Here is a 24,041-nt window from a genome sequence, read left to right on the forward strand (position 1 = left end):
GCATGTTGGCATCAACACGAAATAAAGATGTTTGATTTTACCATGGTTTTGTATTAGTTCCCTCTCTATCACATCTAAGGAATATCTGTCAATTTCATGATCCATACTTGTTATCATATGCAAGAGGACCATCAATAGCGAAATAAGTAGAAAGACAGACTTTCTGTGCTGAACCCAACCATTACAGCACCAGGTTTGGCTGGTTGCAAATGGATTATGGAACCAGTTTGGTTGAACAGGAATTATTGTTAATATGCAAAACCTTCTCAGGTCCTTTGAGGCAGGCCCATGCTAGACGTATCTTAACAATCGGTTGTGCCAGATGTTATCTTATTAGGTGGTCTGCTGGGGCACACAATCCATTCCACTGTTACTGTGTATACATTTATTATCACAGTTGCAAAGGAGAAGACATAACGTATTTATGAAAAATATTAGCAAAATATGAATGTACAACATTTTGTACATTTGATTTTGATTGTTGAGAATCAATAAAATAGTCAAACATTACCTATAACGGTACGATTACTAATAGGCGTCCCAAGTGGCTTCAAATCAGTTTGATTTTAACATTCACTAAAATCATTATCATCCATAGAATCTTTCAGTCAACATCAGATCCGCTTCATGAGAAATATTCCTTAATTTCAACACTCTCTTTAGTATGTTTACATATCGTATTCCATTGGTACAATAACATCATTCACATTTGGCTTAGATTCAAGGCATGAGGCTCGAGACTGCTCTTCTTTCTTCAAAGCTTGGATCTCATTGGCTCAGGCACGTTGGGGGGGGAGTAGTGTGATATGAGCCTGTCAGCTTCCCGCCAGCCGCTGAGCAGTGCTCCATGGACGGTGGAGAAGAAGCGGGAATGGGTTGCCTCCCCTGCAAACATAACCTGCAGGGGCTAGGGATGACAGAACAGTAAACACACCATGTGGAGCTGGAGACAGATCCCCAAAGTCAAAGATGGCTACCTATTCTTTATACTGATTGGTACTTTATTATCATAGTGGTTTATGGACATTTTCCTTTTTTAGCATGTGTGTGTTTGAGTTCATATGTGTGTATACAGTGCCTGTACTGCACTCATAGACTGCACTGCATGTGGGTATGTGTACCTGTGACTGCCCCCCCCTGGAGGGGAGGGGTTCTGCCAGGTTGTCTATGTCCTGGCCTGAGCAGCCTGTTGCCGTGTAGCTGTAGGAGCCACATGTCCAGGGGTCCAGAAACCACTGGGAGCGCAGAATCCTTCGTGGAGTGATGATGGGGTTCCCTACACACACACACACACACACACACACACACACACACACACACACACACACACACACACACACACACACACACACACACACACACACACACACACACACACACACACACACACACACACACACACACACACACGTAGACTTTGACTTTTATTGTGTGTTTAAAAAGGCAAAACCACCCTTGAAATTGTTTGAAAATACAATTACACACAATGACAACAGTTCATCACGAACACGGGCGCAACTCGAACGCATTCAGAAATTCACATTAGACAGACAATGATGGTATTGTTAGTATTGATGGTATTGTTAGTGTTTACCTGTGAACTTGCGGATCAGGTGCGTGATGGCGTGCGTCACCTCTTGTTCAGTCAGAGTCTCCATGTACTCGGACTCGTGACCAGCTATCCAACCACAGAGCACATGGCCGTACCTGAGGACAGAACAGGACCAGGAAGGGAGGGGGGAGAGAGAGTGAGTGCAGAGATATGCACAGTGGAATACAGAAGCACAACACTATATGAGCAAGACCCTCATATTCCATACAGCACTATAACAGCGTGGGTCTGACTGACCTCTCAGTGGGCTTGAGCACAGTAAAGCCAAACAACTTCTTCATCCAGAACTTCTCCACATCCGACACCTGGTCTACCAGGTCCACCTTGACGCGAACATCAATGCATTTACAGGTGTGCGTGTTTGTACAACAACATCAAGTCATTAGCAGTGTGTCTTTGGACATGCGTGTGTGTGCTTGCATGTGTGTGTGTGTGAGTGTGTACTCACACACCTCGTCCTCCCACACCAGATAGATGACCTCACAGTCGGCGTCCCACCAGGGAGACTCAAACTCCACAAAGATCTTGTTGTTGGTGCCAAAGCCCAGCCTCTGGACAGAGTGCTGCTTGTGGAGGGGGAGAGGGGGGCTGAGTAGGGTGGCGTGGTGCTTTTTCAGGTACCCTGTCAGTATAGAGAAGAATAGAGTAGATGCCGCTGCACTCATGCATATGCAACGGAACAATTAGGAACCATTTGCGGGAAAGTCCGAAAAAGGGTCCCCAACACTAGGCCACGAGATGCCGATTACAGACGTGTGTCGGTGAGTGTGAGTGTGTATGTATGTATGTATGTATGTATGTTTGTATGCATATCACCTACCTAGAGGAACAGTGACGATGACATGGTCAGCAGGGATCCTCTCCCCGTCCCGACACTCCACCACCACGGGGGTCTGCCCCGTGTCCCCTGTCCTGTCCCCGCCCCAGTGAACACAGTGAACAGGTCGCCCGTAGGACACTATACCGCCAGGAAGCTCCTTCATCATGTTGTCGATCAGGCCGTCGTAGCCTCTGTGAGGAGAAAAACAGAAAGCGACATGACGAGGCCATTTGGTCCCAAAGACAGCGTGTCTACCATAGACCATGGCTGATAATGTACCTGAGTGTGTGGGTGGGTGTGTGTGTGTGTGTGTATGCCCACCTGGGGAAGGTGCAGTCCAGGCCTGGTAGGGTCTTGTACAGTCCGAAGGCCCCCAGCCCCACCAGGTCCATGGAGTGTGTCCCGCTGACACAGCACTCAGTCTTCAGCAGCGTGCTGACCATAGACAGACGCAGCGCCCTAGTGGACGCCTGCTCCCCCCGCCACTGCTTGGCTGCCTGCCTAGGGACCTAACACACACACACACATTTGATTTCTGCATCGTTTTGATAAGACAAATAAACGGGGAGAGACAACGAAAGAGATGGAGAGGGAGGGGGGAGACGGACGCACCTGTGCACGTAGGAACTCTCCCACGCTGGCCCAGGTTTCTCCTCCTTGGGTGAAGTCTGTACTCTGCTCCAGCAGCTCTGCAAACAGGCTCACAGCGGGAGCCATTTCCTCCACGTCGAGCTTGCGCCCTAGGGCACAGGTGTACTCCTTCACAATCATTCATCTCACACTGGGATTTATCAAACCCAGGGGCAACAGACGAAACAGGAGATTAATGTAAAAAATAACTGCATTTTACCCAGCATTTACGAAAAAGCCATGTTTGGTCTTGATCTGAATGTGAAAAAAGGCCTAGGAATGTTGTAGGCTATTAATAAAAACCTAAAGTCCATGTTCAGTACTGGAGAGTGCAAACCTGAGCTGCTGAACCAATTGGGCACCCATGGGGGGTGTCCCCCGATGTCCATGGCCTGATTCTCAGGGGTTAGGGACTCAGGGTCCAGTAGGCCATACTGACGGGCCAGGCAGAACACTGGATTCTCCTCACATGGACCATGGATCCAGTTAGCTCCTACTTCTATTATGTTGTTACCTTTATTAAAAAAATATATAAAGAGAGAGAGTTTGTTTTATTACTGTAAAGGAAGAATTCGAGTGGCACTGTGTCGATCTGAATAGTCAAGGGATATGGTTTCAATACAATTTATTAGACTATACAATTACATAAACAAAGCTTTGCTGATCAATCACAGCGAAGGAGGTGTGCCATCCACACAGGTCGTTCGCAGGAGTGATGATCAGCCAGCACACATGCACTGCCTTATATAAACTTAAGATCAAATGGCATTCTATATGGTCAATCAATCAATGTAGCAAACTCTGTGATTGGCTAACTCAACTTAGTGACAGCTTAACACAATACCAAGTGTCCAGTGTCCCAAAGTTCTTTGATGTCACAGCTCTCTCCAGAGCAGTAGATAATAAAGCCACAGGGGTTGACCAGTCAAATGGTCAACTGTCCTTTGTGTGACCATCTTCAAACAATACTTTTAATTAACACAAACAATGAAACAGGACACAGTCCTTCTAGCCAAAGTTCAGAGCAACTGTCTCATGGACCCCTTACAGTAACCAGAGGACAGAAGGCCATATAAAATGCTTCACCCATCCCCCAGGGCAAGCTGCCCACAGAGCCATCAGCACCTCACATTCCTTTGAACTCAACTTAATTACCTTCCCTTCCTGTCTCTTACCAATGAACATAGAAGATTATAGATTTCATACACATACATCTATGCATATGACCAACATTTCCACTACATTACTACACAGTGCATAGCGAGAGTTTTATTACATTTATATCATGAGCCAGAGATCTTGTTGTGCCAGACTCAGAGCGCCAGATAGTGAGTGGGTTGTGGGTTACTGTTGGTTGGGGTGAGTTTAAATTGCATCTGAATGGAACTACATTTAACTGTAACTGTATATTTCGGTAGAACTAGTCAACTGGTAAATATGGTAACAGTTCGAGACTAATCTAATCGCATTCAAAGTCCAATTTCAATGCACAAAATAAGCAATAAACACGTAAAACAGCGCTGCTCATTTCATACGAACCAGAGCCATCGGTTCCTCACCCATTCTCCCTGTGCGAATCCTTCCCCCGCTCCTCGCAGTAGCTTCGATGATACGCACGTTGCGAAAACCATTCTTAATTAGTTTTTGAGCAGCTCCAATACCTGATATTCCACATCCAATGATGACTATGCTGGAGTCTAAATTATGAATAGAAGCCATCCTAGCCCCACTTTTCATAGCAGGTCTCTGGTCCGATAAGAAGCGGAGTGGGGGGAGCAACACGCTATGTCTTCCGCGTCAGCTGGGCGCACTTCGGAACATCGTGGAAATGTTTCTAGTTCCGCAAGCTGAAGGATACTGTAGTCCAATGTTGAACGTAAGACTAGCATACTTTGGACAACTCTTTTTTGTTACAGTGATACATCATCATCACAAACTACAACCAGAAGAGGGCAGTGTGGGTGTAGGTGTGTGTGTGTGTGGTTACACACTGGTGCAGCTGAGCTGAGCATGGTTGTTGCTGTTGAGAATCTGTGGGAAATAGGAACAGCCCCCCCTCTCTCAGGATACCCTCATTGTACAACCATGGTGGGAACACACACACACACACACACACACACAAACACACACACACATTAGCACACGTAAACACACACAGCAACTGTGCTCATGAGAACTGACTGACTGCGAGGGTCACTCACAGAACAATACTCAACTCTAGTCCAGTCACTGTGTAAATACAGGAAATAATAAAAGCTGTTACATTAGTGTAATGTGTCTGTGTATGAGTGAGTGTGTCAATGTGGATGTTTTAGTTTTTGCTGTGCACATACTTTTTTGCCAATTTGTAAATAGAAACACTAATGGATGGACAACACAACAAGGACAAGGAATTTATTGTACAAAAAACATGTATTCCATGTTGTTGTATTACAAATATTGCTACTTGAGAATATTTCATTTTTACATACTGTAACAAGACTACTATTAGAGTAAAATATAAAAACAGGTCAAATAAATGCACAAGACAAGTTTATAACCTTTTCAAAGTTCATAGGGCCAACTATGGTTTTACTGTAAGTGTAACTATAAAGGCCAACAAATGTGTAACATTGGCTACAGTAAAATACTATAAGTGAAGGACAAATAGTGTGCAAATGTTTCAGTAGTATAACAATCAGCATGGTTATTTTCCACACACTCTTACCACACACATATACGCTTGCATTAATACTGGCACAAAAGTGTGCGCCCTCACACACACATACACACACACACACACACACACACAACCACACATACACACACACACACACCACACACACACACACACAAACACACACACTCTCAGACCAGGTCAGCTGTGCCTGGGACACCTTCCAGCTGCTGTAATATCATGGACTTCAGAGCACTATACCTGGACAACAGAGAACAGACATATTAGCTGTAGGCCTCTTATATCATGTTCTCTATTTTACTCTCTCTCTCTCTCTCTTTTACTCTCTCTCTCTCTCTTTTACTCTCTCTCTCTCTCTCTCTTTTACTCTCTTTTACTCTCTCTCTCTCTCTCTCTCTCTCTCTCTCTCTCTCTCTCTCTCTCTCTCTCTCTCTCTCTCTCTCTCTCTCTCTCTCTCTCTCTCTCTCTCTGATTCTCTGACTTCTTTCACTCATTACCTCATTAGTTTCTACACACACATTGAGGTTAACAGGGCTGGTGAGCAGCTTCCAGCATCACTCTCACTGTTCACCACACAGTGCTGTTAGCTAGCAACAGAAGACAGAGACTCACTTCCTGGTTAGTCTGGAGATCTCCCTCTCCTCCTCCTCTTTTAGTTTCACAACAAAACTGTCCAAAACAGGCATCTCAAACTTGATGTACTGGGCAACCTGGGGAAAGATCAATTCAGAGATGTTAACATGACGCAGTACTTTACAGTTGTTTCTCTTCTAATAATACTGTGGTCCCAACAATGACACCCTATAAATAAAGAGCTTGCTGCTCGAGCCCATTGTTACAACAGACCCTAAACAGGAAGTCGCTCTCACTCAGCTTTCTAAAATTACCTACCTGTCTATTGCTGCAGTGTATTTTAGAATTGTCTAAACGTATTCAGACAAAACAACAAAATGGAGGTTGTGTTGGTTGAGAATGCAGTGGGGTTGTAGAGATGAATGAGACTCACGTCGTATGTGACCTCCTCCCCCAGGTCTGACTCCATAATGAAGATCTTGGAAATCTTCTCGCAGGGGCCGTATAGAACACGGGACACCAGAGGGTACCCACTGTCCCTCAGCTGGCTGCGCTCTGAAGGACCAAGTGTAATCTATGAAATGCGACATCAACACACACACCTGTGCTTTCCGTACTGACACAGTTTCACACAGACACATACAAACGTGTGTACTGACACAGTTCACTCGGAGACATACACACAGACACACACACACATATATATACAGTTCACACACTCACACATATGCATATACACATGTGGAGGCATGCAGACACTAACACACAAAGAGATCTTACCTCCTGTCTCGTGCACCATGTAGAGAACAAACTCGTCGGCTTGATTTTCCACCTACAGACACAAAAAACTGCAATAATCACTTGTAGTACTCAATGTGGAATCATGTATTCCAACCATGGTGACAATACAGTACTGGCCTGACCCCTGACCCCTGGCTCACCCGGAACTTGTGTAGCAGCAGGTTGAGGACCTGGACAGTTGTCATGGTGCTATTGACCCGTACGTTTGTAACCGACCCAAAGGCTGGTGTAAACACAGATGTCTGAGGGGAATCAAGAGAACACACACACACACAAACTTGATTAATGTCACGGGAAAGAACACATTAATTAGCAGCATCTGGTCATAGATGCTGGGTTAGTGGGTATAAAGGGCTGGAGGGGGGGAGGGCACCTTTATCGTTAACTGCAGGAAACCCCAGAGGCATAGGAAAAACCTGGAGCTCAGCCCTTTAGAAGCACATCTTAGTGTGTCTGATAACACACACTCTCTCTCCTGCTCTCCCATACACACATAAACACACACACGCGCGCACACACACACGATGTCCTGGAGGGTTGGGGTCAGTGCGGGGTTGGGAGATGTACAGTACAGGACAGTAATGAGCGGACCAGAGGACAGGCTATTGTGAAGCACTCATCATTCTCCCAGTCCCATCCGTACAGGAAGCCCCGGCCTCTCTGCACCTGGTCATGTGTCAGCAACCAGAGAGACCCACCAGCGCGGGTGTGCGTTCAGTGCGCGCGGACAGGGTGTGTGTTACCTTGTGGTTGTAGAAGTGTCCGTTGATGGAGTATCTGTGTGTGCGGAGGCGCTGCATGTCCTTGGCGCTGTGGCTCTTGCACCTCCTCCTCAGCACTCCCACGAAGGAGGCGTCACTCTTGGTCCGGAGCAGCTGGGGCACCTCCTCCTCCTCCTCCTCTTCCTGTCGCTGCTCCTCCACAGCCGTGCTACCCCCCACTACCAGGACACACACCCACACCGTTTGGTTTGCAGACTCACGTACTGTGTCAGTTGAAACGGTTGAGGTATTTATAACCGGATGACGTATTCTTCCGTGCTAATTTCTACTTATGTTTCAGACAACAATGATCGAGATGATGATCAGATGACTGTCGGCTGATGCCGATGGCTGACTGTCAATGCTTCCAGAGTCTGCAATCTGAAATAGAGTCGTCTATTGACGTATCGCCCTTTGGTTCATTCATCAAGTGACCTAAACTTGGTGTTCATCCTGTGTGTGTTTAGTAGCAGTTACATAGTACCCTCCGGTCATAGACTACAACGTCTCATTTAAGGTTTTTGAAAGACAGATTTTTTAGACAAAATGTTCTATGATGTTCCATCCTGGCAGAAAAATACAAGGGACAGCCTTTCTTATCAATGATCAGTAATCGACAATTGAGGCCAGGGTATAGCTCAGTGGTTAGAGCATTTATATGAAAAGCAAGAGGAACCATTTTCAAATCCCCCTCTTTGGATAAAAGTGTATTATTATATCTGGATAGGATTCACCTCCTTTCAGATCTCAGTAATCTGCCAGTTGACATGGCTGGCAGAGTAGGCTTGTGTGTGTGTGTGTGTGCGCGCACGAGTGTGTGCGTGTGTGTGAGAGAGTGTGGGTGTGTGCACATGTAGGTGATTTACCTCATCTGTAATCTCAGATCTCAATAATCTGCCAGTTGTCTGGTATTGTCTGGTGTCACGTGTGTGTGTGCATGTGAGTACTCACTGGTTAGGGCTGGCCCATGTGTGTGTATGTGCATGTGAGTACTCACTGGTTAGGGCTGGCCCATGTGTGTGTGTGTGCATGTGAGTACTCACTGGTTAGGGCTGGCCCATGTGTGTGTATGTGCATGTGAGTACTCACTGGTTAGGGCTGGCCCATTACTTCGGCCCAGTATGTTGTTGTTGGACTCTGAAGTCGTCTGCATTGACAGTAGGGATCTCTCATTCCTAAAAAACAACACTACGTTCAGGCAGTGTCAAGATAGTCAGAACTGTAGTAAAAAAGATTTATATATTTTTTGGTTTATATACTGTATATATATGCAGTACATATAACCTTGTATTTATAAGGTTGGCAATCCTGCCTAAACTCTAAGGGTAGGAAAGCTGCTCTCTCACGACTTGTTTCCATTTCTAGATGAAACTTCGGATGTTACCTTGAATCAACCCTAATCTGATACACGTGTAGGAGGAAAGCACAGGAGAGGGAGGAGCACTAAAGTCTACTAATGTGTGTGTGTGTGTGTATGTGAGTTGACGGTATACCTGTTGACTCCTGGGCTGCCGTAGCAGAATCGTTCATTGTCATCATGCATCTGAAGGCGGATGGGTCTACGAAGACCCCAGTAGATGTTCAGCAAACCTTCCAGAATCAGCTCTCCATCTTCCTACACAACCACACACATAAATTGGAATTTGCATTATACACACACACACACACACACTAGAATAATAATCCTCAGTATTCCAGTATCAGGGGGATATCCTGCTGGTGGGGAGCCAGCAGCTCCAGTGTAAAGCGTACGTGCGGGGTGGGCCGCATCGCAGGCGCTAGATCAAAGCCTCAGGTCTGGGAGGGACGGAGCTGGAGTCTAACCTGCCCCACCGTCCAGAGCTGAGGTCATGTCTGAGCGGAGCGGCGGCCATGACTCACAGCTCCCGTGTGCTGCTGCAGGGCACGTACGAGATGCAGCTACCTCACGTATGGAACGCAGGCGTGCCTGCTGGCCAGGAACACGTCATGGGACTTTTAGTCCAGTCACAATGCGGACCAGTCCTGTACCAGCTGAGGGCCCAGTACGATGGGTCTATTTACAGTGCTCAGCGTAAATGAGTACAACCCCTTTAACATTTTAAACAATATTTCAATGAAAACAAAACAATTGTGCAAAATGTTGACAAGACTAAGTTTAATATAACATCTGTTTAACTTATAACATGAAAGTACAGTTAATAGTTTCATTTAAAATACCAATTTTTCAGTTTAACTCAAATTAGGGTGATGCAAAAATGAGTACACCCCAGAACAAGTACATCAACAAAGTACTACATCTAGTACTTTGTATGGCCTCCATGATTGTTAATGACAGCACCAAGTCTTATAGGCATGGAATGAACAAGCTGGCAACATTTTGCAACATCCATCTTTTTCCATTCTTCAAGAATGACCTCTTTTTGAAATTGGATGCTGGATGGAGAGTGATGCTCAACTTTTCACCACCAGAATCTTGTTCCCTGAACTAAAGTCTAGCTGTACCTACCCAGGGTGTCTCCAGAAATCTGGGGCCCTAAGAAGCAACACTATTGCTATTAATGACCATGACCAGGGTACAACCTACACTCATATTTTGTATATACAGGATCTTCCATTTATGTCGTTATGTTTGGAATGACAGACCAGCCATTGAAAGAGCTGCTCTTGGTACTCATCCAGGCTCAGAAAACACTAAAGAGAAGGTTTGCTACAACCAGTAGCTACAACACCACCTGGCTCTGACCCTTCTCATCACAGAATCAGCTCTTTCTCATCGCCACAACCCCAGATTCCATTTGTCCTTCTCACCCAACAAACTCAGATAGTGGCTGGTTGCCTAGGTCTGAACAGAGATAAACACGCACTCTAGTACACACACACAAACACTCACACACACACACACTACATGTGCACACGCACTTTTACTTACAACTAACCGCACACATGCATCCCAGACACACACACACAGCAGGTGGCAAAGTCAACTCCAATGTGCTTAAAGGCTAAGAGTAAGATCCTGGGTGAGTCAAGATGGAAAGAGAGTCATGTGATCAGACACAGGGCCGATGACAGGTCACATAGGCTTAGATCAACGTCCTAGGCTTCTGCCTGTTTCCTCCAAGGCTTGTTCATGTTCAATCCAATGAATCCAGGATGTTGGAATTTGTTATGATATTTATATAATTCCGTTGATGTAGACGCTATAGGTGACATAAAATGAAAAGGTTAAAACCTATAAATAAAGCGATATTTTCTAGAATTAATAAAACCCGATAAGAGCGTCTGCTAAATGTAAATGTCCTCTCATTCAGAGCATCTAAAGTGTAGCACTTTGAGATTTTACCTAAATATAAATGCATTACAAATACAATAATACTAATTATTTTTATAAAGAGGCAAAAGTGTCAACTGTTATACAAGACAAGATGGCAAAGAAAAAGTTCAGGACCAAATGAAGCGATTTGTTTGCAGTGTGATTTTTTAAGTCAATGTGTAGTCCAGTGGTGTGTGTGTACGGCTGTGTGAAATTTGTTTGTGTGTGTCCATGTATGTGTGTGGACGAGTATTTTGTGTGTGCTCCCAAGGCCTCATTGTTAAGAAATGTAAACAGTCAAAGCAGCTGCACCACTGAACCTTGGTAACCTACCACTCCTGAGTTTCCTGAATACACACACACACACACACACACTGTAACCCCCTCCCTCTACACACACACACACACACACACACACACACTGTAACCCCCTCCCTCTACACACACACACACACCACACCCACCCACAGTTACTCCCTCAGCAAGGTCAGCAGAGGGCTATATTTAGCAGCCTCAGCCTTGGCTTACCCCCCCGTCACTGTGTGTTCATATAAAAGCTCCTGCCAGTCCCCTGAGCTGCACATCCACACACCACACACCCGGCAGAGCAGACATAGCTCTTTGATCGGAAGCACAGAATACAGCGCGACTGCTGCCCCTGAAGACTTGAGATTCAGAGAAACACAGTGGGACTGATCAGTGATCTGGACCGTTAAAACGAAAGGTGAGTCCACTTTTCAGGAACTGTACAACAGACCTGTATCTCTAAAAACCTTGATCCAGCAATCATCTTTAATTATTTTTGACTGTAGTACTAATGTACAAATGTTCAATGTGGAGTCACAATACAGCCTTATTAATTTATTAATTAACTAATAATGTTATGCTAACCTTAACCCTATTAAACATGGTACGACAGCTACATATGTTGTCTTTAGCCTTATATTTCAAACTACTTAATTTGACAGAGTAATATTGAGCTTGAGCGTGAACACCAGTCCCTCTCTAACCTTGCTCTCCCTCCTCTCTCTGTTGCACAGAATGAAACACAGACGGCTGCTCCTGTCTCTGGACCTGCTGCCCACCATCACGGAGACCCTGGAGGACTCAGCTGCCTTGGGGGTCCCTACCCACCCCTCCTCCCCCTCCTTTTCCTCCAGTTCACAGTCCCAGGACGAATACATGACCAGCATACAGGCTCTAGCCTCCTGCCCAGTGCTGTCCTCTGCCTGTGGCCCAGTCAGGTTTCAGAAAGTGCCTTCCATCCGTCTGTTCTCCAAGCCCCAGGGAAGACACTCAAATTCGGCTTCACTGCCACGCGGTAATCCCCACACACACCGGACTCCCAGAGTGTCTGGTCTCAGTCTAGCCAGGCCTGAGGAGATGACACCGTGGCAGGGCAGAGAAAGAGGCACTGGGGACCCGGTCGACTGGCTGTTTGGACAGAACCAGAACCAGACCCAGACTCTGAGAAGGATCTGTGGAGAGCCGTGTCTGAGTCCGACCATGGCAGCTTCTCTGTGGGTGCTGTGATGCAGAGCCGGGACCCGAAATCAGCAAGTCCTCATAAACTGTTAGTCTGACTGGAAGTCTCTCAGCACGACTAATCCAGATATCAGGCAGGAAGGGTCTCCCTTACAAGGAGAGGCAGTTAACCTGTCACCTGTAATGGGAGGAGTTTGGTGAAGAAAATGAAGACTGTGCATGACTGGAAGTTAGAATTGGACTTTGATGGAGCAGAGGAACCTAAGATCCACTATGAGCAGGAGGAGTTGTATTTATTTGTTTTACACTGGACTTTTGTCTTCTCGTTTACATTCTTCAATGATGTTAGTTAGTGAATCTTTTCACATTTTGTAATAAAAACGTTCAGAAGTCATGCCGCTTGAGTTTTCTGTGCTGTAATTGTAAATATGATATTTCAGCAACTATGACAGAGGACCTCAAACACACCGCTTGAAAATCATTAAATTAACTATTCAAATTAACATATCATAATTTTAATGATAATATCTAAATTGACTTCCATGGATTAACATATTATTAAGTACCAATAACCCACTAACTCAACTGAACTTGTTGAACAAAGATTTGGACACAGCCTAGGCAGAATCATGGAGGTGTGGGTAGAGGGAACAATGAACCAGAAGACAGGATTATAGTTCTATGCTGCCCTCTAGTGGTATTTGGAAGTGCTTGTCACTTGCCTTCTAGTGGTGTATGGAAGTACTTGTCATCTGCTGCAGTTCTCAGAGATCACCTGAAGAGGGGGTTGCATGTCTGCATTATGCTTAGAAAATCGAATCACATAGGTTGAGGAAATAAAATCGCATGGATAGAACGATGGAATTTGTGAGAATTTAGTTCAATTATTGTTACTAAAAATGAAAGTGAAAGTTTTACAGGTGAGTTTTACAGTGATGTACAGGTGTGCTAGAGATAAGGACATCAGTGATGCGTTTGCTGCTCAGATGTGCTAAGTCACATGAGAACCTGAAAGAGTCATCAACGCTCACACACCCTCCCATATGCACCGTGGGAAGCTCACCTTGTCTGTGTGTGTCTCTCCATGTTTGTCTGTGTGTCCCTCTCTTTCTGTCTATGTGTGTGTGTGTGTGTGTGTGTATGTCTTCATGAGTCACTCCCATGATACCCTTGGGCGGTTGGCTGACAGTCAACTTACAGCAGCAGATCCTGACTGCAGCACATCACCTGACACAAACTCACAAGAACATAAAGCAACAGCAGACTCTCTTCATCATTTAGGGAATAATCAGCGACTAGGTCTTGTCACTGCTGCAACTGCAGAGATCCCAGTTCCCAACATCAAAACTCCCACTAGCACCAGGACTGATTTTATTGATGTCAGTCCAGTGTATGAAATATGTATAGGTATTTGGTATGAATTGGTAATTTGGTATTGGAATGAACACTAGAATTGAAATGATCCTGCATGTCGTAATTTTAGTATAATTGGGTCTGGCATGGTTTAAACCCAATTCAAACAGACCAAACAAACTGTGGTTCTAGTAGTGAAAGGGGTATGATTCCCAGGAGGGGGGAGGGGCATCTTGGTCTCTCTGCTGGACTGCTGGGGTCACAAGGCAGGGGTCTAAGGCTCTTTTGTTCCTCATCCTGGTTCTTGACCTTACTCTGGCATCCTGTTCTATACATTTGAGCAATATTATGCATGTATCTGTGCTCCGACAAACACACACACACAAACCGTCAAGCATTTGGTCAGTGATCCGAAGGCCAGTTCACCAAAGCATCCGTCAAGTTCATTGTCCAAACCAGTGGCCTGTATTTGTTTGTTTCTGTGTGTCTGTGTCTTTGGATCTGTCTTTGTCTAACTTAAAGGTCAATGCTCTGTTCTCAAATCAGGCACACCCCTTGTTGGTGTGTGATGATGTGTGAGTGTGTGTTCATGTGCATGTGTGTGTTTGTGTAGATGTCATCATGTCACATCTCTTTGGTCAGTACCGAATTCCTGGGAAGTCCCCCAGAGCCATGACCTAATATGGTGTCTGCATGCGGGAGTCTGTACACACACACACACACACATATTAACTATGATACTCATTCTCTATCTGGTTAACCATATATACATACATTCAGTAAGGGGAAACTCCTGACCACATAGTCCAATTAAAAATAGGTCCAAAAACCTCCGAACATCAGCTTGTCCAAATCACACCACCTCAGTCTTCTTTCTCCTGTCTCACACAGATGCATGCATGTCTCCAGAAGCTACAATTAGCCCATATTGTTGTGCTACATAGTTAAGATTCTCAACTCCACAAGAACTGCTAATCAGAGCAGCCGGTTAAACTAGTCTTAATGTTTACTCAACTCCACTTGCAATTTCTGAACTTTCACTGTATCTCAATTAACCTGGCACTTCCTGTACCTACACACATGCTCTTACAAATTAACACTTGTTTTAGGGATCCAGAGGCTGTGAGTTCTAATTGCACTATTTTATCCCAACCACTGAAATATTGTTATATCTGTGCCCTTCTGGTCCTAGGCCATTTGCTATACTTATTATTTGCAAAATACAAGTGTCTGCTAAATGAATAAAATGTCATGTTTAACCTCAGTAACAACCTTAGATGATGGGATTAACCAGTCAGGGGAGCCGTGGCCCTAAACCGCTGAGAGACGCAGACACACTCACTACACCACGCACTTGTGAAACTGGCCACTGTCCTTTGTTTTATTACCACATTGGCTGGAAGCCACTGGCCGCTCGTTCACAAACAGCCAGCCAGAAAGGTTTCCAGAACATTCCATGGGCAGACTGAGGTTTTAGGGTGAGTCGGCTCTGATCCCCCCTACCTCTCTGGCTCTCAGCTGGAAGCTCTTGCCCTCATGGTAACAGTTGTAGGTCTTCAGGAGAGTCAGGACATCTGACCTAGACAGAAACACAGAGAACATAACATCAGCACACAAACAAGGGAACTGGGTTAACCATTCCAGAAAGTCTACAACAAATCAATGATCCTACCCCCATCCTCCAAATATCTACAACCAGGGTCATCCACAAAGATGTTTGGCCCCATGAAAAGATATTCCACTGGGTCGCCTTCAAATATGTGTTAAGCGGTGGCCATGTCAGCCACGTCCTTTCAGACTTCTATTATCCCCCTGAACACCCCCTCCTTCTATCCACAACAGTTAAAAGGGCATTAAACATGGAGCAGTGTAAAGAAGAGCTGTTAACACTTGACAGCACCAGACTCACTTAGGAATGATCTTCTCCTGGTTTAGTTTCACAAACATCTGGCCAGCAGCCATCCTGACAGACGCATAGCTGGGGAGCACAACACAGTCATTTGAAATGTTATGGCAAGAGTCATCCATTAACTATTATTAAAACAATATGGCATAGTCCTGGCAGCAGTTTCACTGTGACTGTGACCCCTATCATTCAGAACCTAGTTTGAGAAGAAATCACATGTCCCGAGAGACTGAGCCAAAGAAGCCTCTTTCAGGCTCCAGAGAAGTATCACTGTGCCAGATCGATACACAATACCCTTTATCTTGATACAATAAGAAATCAAACAAATAAACATTGATATTGTCCATTCAAGGCACATTTCAATAACATCAATTAACCACCAGCATTTCCTAGGAAGAAATCAGTGCATGTCTGCATTTGGCAGGTTGTTGTGCAGGCAGAGTACCTTTGCTGTATTAAAAGGCACCACAAAATGGCCCATGGTGGACAATATGACGTTAGGACCTTGGATAAGATGGGGGTGTCCGGTGACAAACTGTTGTTGCAGTTGCCTTCAACCAAAATGGTCCTGGACAGCCATGATCCTGACATCCTGACGAAGGACGCCTCATCTTGAGGTATTTTGGAGCGGGAGAGTGGGGGAATTCCGGAGAGATTGGAAACTCCAGTATAGAGAGTATTAAAGAGGAGGAGCTTGTGGGTATAAAACAGAGCCATAAACAGTTAAGCTCAGTCAGTCTCAAGCTCAGCAGTCAGAATGGAGTTCAATTTCCTCTCTCTTCTCGTTCGCTTCGCTGCCCTGAGTCTCATCTGCTGTCTGCTGGTCACAGGTAAGCCACTTTCGATCTTTGTCTCCAATACTCTTATCTCTTTTTTATCTCTATGGATTCATTAGGGTTCGAAGGTGTCTGTTTACACCTTCACTCTGTCACTATCTTTAACAGACCATCACTTTCTCTGAAATATCAAACTTTGTACCCATTTACCTTCTTTTGATCTTGATCTTTATTTCTGCCGGTTTTGATAGCCTACATTTTAAATTTCAGTCAAGAGCGTGTACATTATAATCCAGCATCTAAATCACCTGTGAGGACTTGTGTTTTTATATTTGCTTTCCTTTGCGTTTTGTGTGTTTACAGTTGAGGATGCAGAGAGCACGTTTGTGCCAGGGAGGTGTAAATGCCCAAAGACACAGATGACTGTCAGAAGACCTATGATTGACCTTGCAGTCACCCTCAGTAGTCCCACCTGTGACAACGATGAAATAATGTGAGTACACATACGCACACATGCAGGTGCAAAATGGGTCTTCGGTGCAAAAAAACAATTTCATAAATAATGGAGGCTATGCTTGAGAAAATCATTTGGCTTTCACTTTAGATTAAAATAGATAGGATAATAGATTGACTATAATCCAAGCCCCATGGTGTTATCGTGTATGGTTCAAAGATGATCAAGGTTTACCTCTTTACATAACATAACATCGGAAATCGTTTATCAAACTTTTATCAGTATTTTGAGTGGAAATTTCGTTTGCATTTGTACAGGTCAGACAAGAAGACACGCTTATCAACTACATTAGGCATACTATTGATTAAAACAGAACGAGGGTTCGGTTCTAGCTTACTTGAAACATACTATTGAGAACACATTTTCTGACATGCATTGCACGCGTGATGAACACAGCGTTTGTTTTTTGTTTTTCATCACAGACTTTTTTTTTGCCTTAGGCGCTCGGTATTTTTCATAGGCGCTCAGGAAAACGGCTTAGGTGCGCCCCAAAATGTTCTCTATGCAGGAAAAACCCTGCACACTATATATATTTACAGTCAAACATAAGTGTGCCTACACTTGCACACTGAAGCTAAATGTCCAAGCTGCTTGACATAATGAGCGTTCAAAAAGCCGATGATAATGTGTGTGTGTCTGTGTTTCAGTGTGGTTCTGAGGAACAGGGCACAAGTTTGTGTGAATCCGACAGGACGTCTGGGGAAACGACTGATCCGTTGCTGGAAGAGGTGAGAGACACACCATGGTTGGTGGTTTACACACACACATATACACACACGCTGTAGATAAACACATACTAGATTTTACACTTACAGATTGTAAATAAAATAAATACACAATGTAAATACGCTTACAGTTGATTAGATATCCAGCTAGCAGCCATGAAGACAAACACATGCAGCACAAACACTAAGTTTCCAACTTTGGTGTCTAGTTGCATTGAATGTTTTCACTTCACTTTCACTTTCCCCTGCCATTACAAGGGCACTACACTCAACACACACAACAACATGTTTTGCGTCTTTTTAATATCCGTCCAATATTGGTCATATGTATGTAAAATGTTTACCCACTCACACACTAAAAACTAGAAACTGTTTGGATGAAACTAAAACCCACGCTGTACTTTTACTTGACAAGCAGAAAAGGCAAGATGTAACCGACCTGCTTACACCATTGCCTCACTGTCTAATAACCGCCCCTTATCTAAAAATAAGCACCAACAATGAATTGTGTATTAAGTTTGTGTGTATGTGTGTTCTTAGGGTTACTAAGAGTGGTCTGAACAAGAAGAGGTGTCTGAAGAGGAAAAGGATTCAGGGCACTAGACAGAAGAAGCAGAAAGGTCAAGCTAGACGGCTCGCTGCATCCTGAGACTCCAAAAACCTACAACTACCCCAGGCCTATCCTGCCTGAAAAACTACAACCACCCCAGCCGATCCTGCCTGATACACTACAACTGCCATGGGCCTATTCTGAGGGAACTACAGCTTCAATGGAAGTCAGAAAGACTCGGTACTCTAGTCTCAGGCTGGATAGGAAAGATCTGTTTAAGTAATACATTGTAGAGTAACCTATCAATGACTTCCAAAGCTACATTATAGCTTCTCTTTACATGTATTGTTTGGCAGTGCCCATGCATTGAGCTCTCTCAAACAGGACTGTCAGTTTTGCACCCCAACACTAAAACAACTGGACTAAAAGCACACTAAAACAACAGTAGCTTTAAAGAAGCAAAGAAAATGTAAAAAATAAATAAAGGTCTCAATAGAAAAGCTGTTCAGCTGAGACCAGGAGACGCAATGACTGGTGAATTCACTGCTGGTTGGTGAACAGAACTCATTGAGCCTGTAGTCATTTACAAAGATGACATTGTTGGAATTTACAATTTTATACCTTGTTTAATGTGTGGGTGTTGTTTAATGTTTCTCTATTGTGTGTGCTCTTTCTTTAATCTCTTACTGCTAAGAATGAAGGAAGGTATTTTTATATCATGCAATTTTGTAATAAAACACTGTATTTTCTCTATAGTCTGTGCTCTGTCTATAATCTCTTACTGCTAAGAATGAACAAGGGTTATCCAGGATGTGAGAGGTCAGAAAAAAAAACAACAACCACTATTATCCCACAGTCACACCTCTTCATTGCCAAACAGGGTCTCTTTGTTGTCTAAACACAAAAACTGATTAGTTCCAAAATCTTTGATCTTTTGGAATCTTTTGCCTAGGAAATAATTGCGAACATTTATGTTGGAAGGTAAAGCATCTTCAGGTGGTATAAAGTATGGTGTGTGTGTGCGTGTGTGCGTGTGCATGTGAGATGGAAAATCACTGGACGAAATATAAAAAACAAAGCAAGGTGGTGAGGTTTCTTGTAAACCATGTGACTGAGCTCTCCTAAATATGGGCATAAAGGGAGCCAAGTGAATGGGAACTGGGACACACAGGGCACAGAGTAGACACCCGAGCACTCACTTTGCCCATTGTGACACAGGCAGGTGTGTTCAGAGCATGGTTGCCTAATACATCCGTTCTGTCCTTACCTGCTCTGAGGCTGGCAGAAAGAGAGAAACTGCCAGGAGAGTCACTGGCGATTCAATATCTGCTACTGGGTCTGAGAGGGGGACAGGAGGACTGAGGAGAGAAACTGGAAACTTTCTCAAATCATACTTTGGAAATACTCTCAATAACCATAAAAAAATGGAAGAAAGAATCAGAATCAGAATGGGATTTATTCACCATGAAAGTTTGCACAGACACGGAATTTGCTTTGGCAGGAAGGTGCATACAGTAAACATAAAGGAATCTTAAATTTAAATATGTGGTCTAACTATACTAAGGATACATAAACTAGCAATACTAGCAAAAGTGGAATACAATTAAAATAAAATATACAATAAGTAAAATATAAGTTGCCACTTTACAATATATAATACAATAAGTCAGGTGTATAAATGAATTGAGGGATCCCCTCCTCCAGAGATGGAGGTCATGAGAAGGACAGAAGAGGGGAAGGAGAGACGTAGGAGGAAAGGAGAAGAAGAGTGGAAGGAATGAATAGAAGACTGGTGGAGACAGGGGACAAGTAGAGGTGAGAGGTGAGGCTGGAATGAGAGGTTTGTGTGTAAAGTCAGAAAACAGAACCAGAAGCTGTTCACTCAGAGGCAGAGGCAGGGCCGGCCCGAGGCATAAGTGAACTAAACAACTGCTTAGGGCCCCCGTGGCCACCACAGGGCCCCCAAGAGCACATGAAATTACAGTTTAATGTCTTTTTTAATATATATATCTCAACATCGGCAAGGGGCCCCCAAATCAATTCTGCTTAAGGCCCCGTAAAGGCTTGGGCCGGCCCTGGGTAGAGGGCTACTCATGCGTCAGTGGTCAGAGGGTGATACTGAGGCTTTTAGTGGGGTTAGTGGAGGAACACGCGCACACACACAATGCATGCCACCATATTATTTTCACCCTGTGTGACCCTGCAGCATGCAGGTCTAGATCTAGAGAATAGTTACCTAATACTACAGCTCTCCTGTTCAGACCTGCGCTGAGGGCTAACTGACAAAAGAGTCACGGACCATATAATGCCAAGACCCGGCGTTGGAGAGGAGGACGGGAGGGGGGGAAGGAAGGTTGGGGGAGATGAAGAGATAGGTGGGGGTTTGTAGAAGAGAGGGTAACAGAATGGGAGGACCTTATGTGAAAAACTATGGAATGACAACTATGGAATGACACTGTCACCTAGTGGAAAAGAGCGCTACTGTTAAATGTTTATTTCTGCTAGCAGGAGCAGGGACAAAATTCGACATGCAAATGCAATCCTAAAGAATTGCAAACGAGTTATCTTAGATTCTCCACTCATCTCTGCTTGGATGGACTCAATACAATACAATACAAGGTCAATACAATGCGAAGATACTGGTTCTGAAATTATTGTCATTTTAACTAGAGAATTCCTGAGCTGTGGGTTTAGTTGTCTTTGCTATCATTTGTTCCTCTTTTTGGGAGAATCCCTCACTGGGTTCTGTAAGCTCAAGAGTCAGACCATCACCCGTGTTTCTGGGGTGCAGCAGTCTACAGGACACCCAAGGTGAGGTCAATCCATTAGCCCAGCTCAGTGACAACCTAAATCACAGCATTTAGCTCAGTGACCTCCGACCCCCTAGAGACAGGCTGACATTACCAGGGGAGACTGCTGAATCTGACTGTCATGCCTGGCGTGCGAGTGTAACCCAGCTTGATTCAGACAGGTCGATAACAACATAGCAGAATAATACATTTTCATAAACAGTAAGGGCAGTATGAATATTCCATAAGCACATCGGTCTGTCACCATCGATATGAATTATTTAGCCGGGGCACCTGGCATCCAGACATAAAGCTCTAATGAAATTGCAAAAGGACAGGGTGGCACAGACCATTTGGGACTGACTGACATTCTCCTCATGAGAATGGAATAATGAGCATCAGGCCTGAGGTTTTGGGAAGCTCTTGGTGGGCTGTGAGTCATGGTGACTACTGTAAGAGGGGATGGAAGTTCTATAGTATTCTATTATTTTCTATTCGCCCCCTCTGTGGACAAGGACAAAGGGACCCTCGGACAGCTTCAGATAATTTACGTATTAGCCAATGACACCGAGATCCATACAAATGACAAAACATCAGGTGCAGCTGCGGCCAGCTCGTCACCATAAAGTGCTGTAAAGACGCTGTCCGAAGAGACGCTAGATACACACAACATCGAAAAATGTAATACAAATTAAAAGATGTAGGGCCTACATTGATATGGTTCGGCAAAGTGTGTGTATAGAGAAGAAGAGTACGAGAGAGAATGAGAGAGTGAGAGAGAGAGAGAGAGAGAGAGAGAGAGAGAGAGAGAGAGAGAGAGAGAGAGAGAGAGAGAGAGAGAGAGAGAGAGAGAGAGAGAGAGAGAGAGCGAGAGAGAGAGAGAGAGAGAGAGAGAGAGAGAGAGAGAGAGAGAGCACGAGTGAGTGGGTGAGTAAGAGAGAGAGAGAGGGAGAGAGAGAGAGAGAGCGCTGAAGCCTGCTCATTCTTTTGTGTAGCCCACTATTTCGGCTGAGTGGTTCAGAAAACATGAAAATGATAGGAGAGTTAGTAACAATGTTAACTATTAACATGGCCGATTCATGAACTCATTTAGGCATGAAAGGTTTTCTGTGACGGTTAACTAGGTCACTATAGACGTCCAGTCCTTACTTCCAGCTTTGGTCCCATTTAACTTTAGGACCTTGAAAAGGTTGCGCAATGCACATTAAACAATTTCAACATCAGGCATCGGAGCACGCAATCAAAATTGAGCTCAAATCAAGATGTTAGGCTACAACGCAACAAAGAAATGAATTAACCTAACAAACATAGCTTAAACATAATTGCAGTTTAGGAACTGTAAACAACAACTTACCATCACCGAGGGAGAATATAAGTAGTCGTCCCAACGTATTCTGGTGTTTGATTTGAAATCCACGTATATCAGTCTTCACGCATTCTGGACCCTGAGGGTCTGTTTCAGGAGACCGTCTTGGAACAGGGATGAGAGTGAGTGGCAGCCGAAGAAGCGAACGGCGAAGCTCACTGATAAGCCAAACCCAATCAGTGTGTCTGTGGGCGGGATTTATGGAGCCCGGCTGCAATTATCTTTCTCATCTAAGGGATTTATTATTGTAACCTGTTACAGTCTCACGATAAAAAAAATTTTTTCTTCTTCTTACAACTTACTGATGGACGTTTTTTGGTTCTCTTCACGTGTGGAGACAAGAAGGGGACGGTGTTGTTCACTTTAAAGATGTAACCTTTCCATCCTGTTTTGGAACCTTGGAGGATGCCATCTCAAAACTAGCCTACCTAAAAGTTGCAAGTAGAACACAACCTTAGGAAGTGTTTGTGTATGTGTGCGTGTGTGTGCGTGTGTATGCACGCCTGTGTGTGTGTGTGTGAGTTATGTAGGGCAGGAGCTGATGAACATACAGAGGAAGTTGGTTGTTCCAGCAGTCAGACAGCTTCCTCCACGGAAAACAGTTTGTTTCTGAGGATATGACTGTGGCAGAGCACATCCCTGTGGAAGAAATACTGACGAGTGAGAATGAATGAGGAAGCAGACTGGAAATATTGAGATTGTTATCCTCTTTCTCAAGCTACTGTCATCCTCTCGTCTCCTGTCCTCTCCGGTTAATTATAGGTCATTCAGTCAGTCATTCACAAGCCTATTCAGAGAGAACAATGTAGCCTAGGGTTGTGGGCCAACCTCACAGCCTCTCAGTAGAGCCAGGACAAAGAGACTTTGTTCAGGACCCTGACCATCATATTTTTGTTATAGTGGTTTTAGAAACACTCTGGACAGCCGATATAATGTTATAATCAGGTAGGTTAACGGCTTACTGGATGATAATTATACTGTGTTTTTGTCAATTGCTCAGAGGTTAGAAGTACAGAGCCTGATTGCACGCATGCACAAGCTTCCAGTACTAGTGTGTGTGTGCACGTGCAATGTGTATGTGTTTTAAACAAAGGGTTTTCTATGTCTGGCACAAGCTCAGCTAGGTGTTGTCTGATCTATGTGTTTTTTTCCTCCAGCTATTGATTCTTTGTTTAGCTTTGATGTGGAAGAAAGATGGTCTGTTAAAGCTAGACAGTGCAGCAAAGTATTGCACACACACCAGCCCTACAGTCTTTGTCCCAGGGGACTGGAATATTGTGTGTAAGATTTGATGTGTTTGTTCAGTATTGATCCATACGTCTTAAGAAAGAGATCACCTCACTCTCTGCTCCCGTTTCTGCTGTTGCTCTCTCTCGTCTTCTCTCTGGAGATCGACTGAGGAGAGAGG

The 24,041-nt window shown here is 44.4% G+C and overlaps 3 protein-coding genes across 4 annotated transcripts; 1 reads left to right on the forward strand and 2 right to left on the reverse strand.

Moving 5' to 3' along the window:
* Positions 1-370: 370 nt before the first annotated feature.
* paox (polyamine oxidase) lies at positions 371-4,963 on the reverse strand. The gene is made up of 10 exons (XM_047029022.1): positions 4,622-4,963; positions 3,400-3,576; positions 3,045-3,172; positions 2,754-2,941; positions 2,433-2,623; positions 2,065-2,234; positions 1,850-1,935; positions 1,595-1,707; positions 1,122-1,276; positions 371-907 (listed from the first exon to the last, which is right to left on the reverse strand). Exons 1-10 carry the CDS (start codon positions 4,797-4,799, stop codon positions 755-757), a joined length of 1,539 nt encoding a protein of 512 aa, XP_046884978.1. The 5' UTR covers positions 4,800-4,963; the 3' UTR covers positions 371-754.
* A 478-nt stretch (positions 4,964-5,441) lies between these two features.
* rassf4a (Ras association domain family member 4a) lies at positions 5,442-22,771 on the reverse strand. 2 transcript variants are annotated; one of them, XM_047029024.1, is made up of 11 exons: positions 22,622-22,771; positions 15,917-15,985; positions 15,511-15,586; positions 9,368-9,489; positions 8,964-9,049; positions 7,857-8,053; positions 7,254-7,355; positions 7,093-7,144; positions 6,746-6,867; positions 6,352-6,449; positions 5,442-5,979 (listed from the first exon to the last, which is right to left on the reverse strand). In XM_047029024.1, exons 2-11 carry the CDS (start codon positions 15,967-15,969, stop codon positions 5,910-5,912), a joined length of 978 nt encoding a protein of 325 aa, XP_046884980.1. In that variant the 5' UTR covers positions 15,970-15,985; positions 22,622-22,771; the 3' UTR covers positions 5,442-5,909. The 2 variants fall into 2 exon arrangements, with proteins under 2 accessions (XP_046884980.1, XP_046884979.1); XM_047029023.1 differs by lacking the exon at positions 22,622-22,771 and adding an exon at positions 16,359-16,630.
* On the forward strand, positions 16,571-19,233 carry LOC124473514 (C-X-C motif chemokine 9-like). Its single transcript, XM_047029027.1, has 4 exons — positions 16,571-16,743; positions 17,053-17,182; positions 17,851-17,931; positions 18,469-19,233. The coding sequence occupies exons 1-4, from the start codon at positions 16,671-16,673 to the stop codon at positions 18,575-18,577; spliced, it is 393 nt and encodes a 130-aa protein (XP_046884983.1). The 5' UTR covers positions 16,571-16,670; the 3' UTR covers positions 18,578-19,233.
* Positions 22,772-24,041: the final 1,270 nt, after the last annotated feature.

Source organism: Hypomesus transpacificus, chromosome 11, assembly GCF_021917145.1.
Source record: "Hypomesus transpacificus isolate Combined female chromosome 11, fHypTra1, whole genome shotgun sequence".
NCBI lineage: Eukaryota > Metazoa > Chordata > Actinopteri > Osmeriformes > Osmeridae > Hypomesus > Hypomesus transpacificus.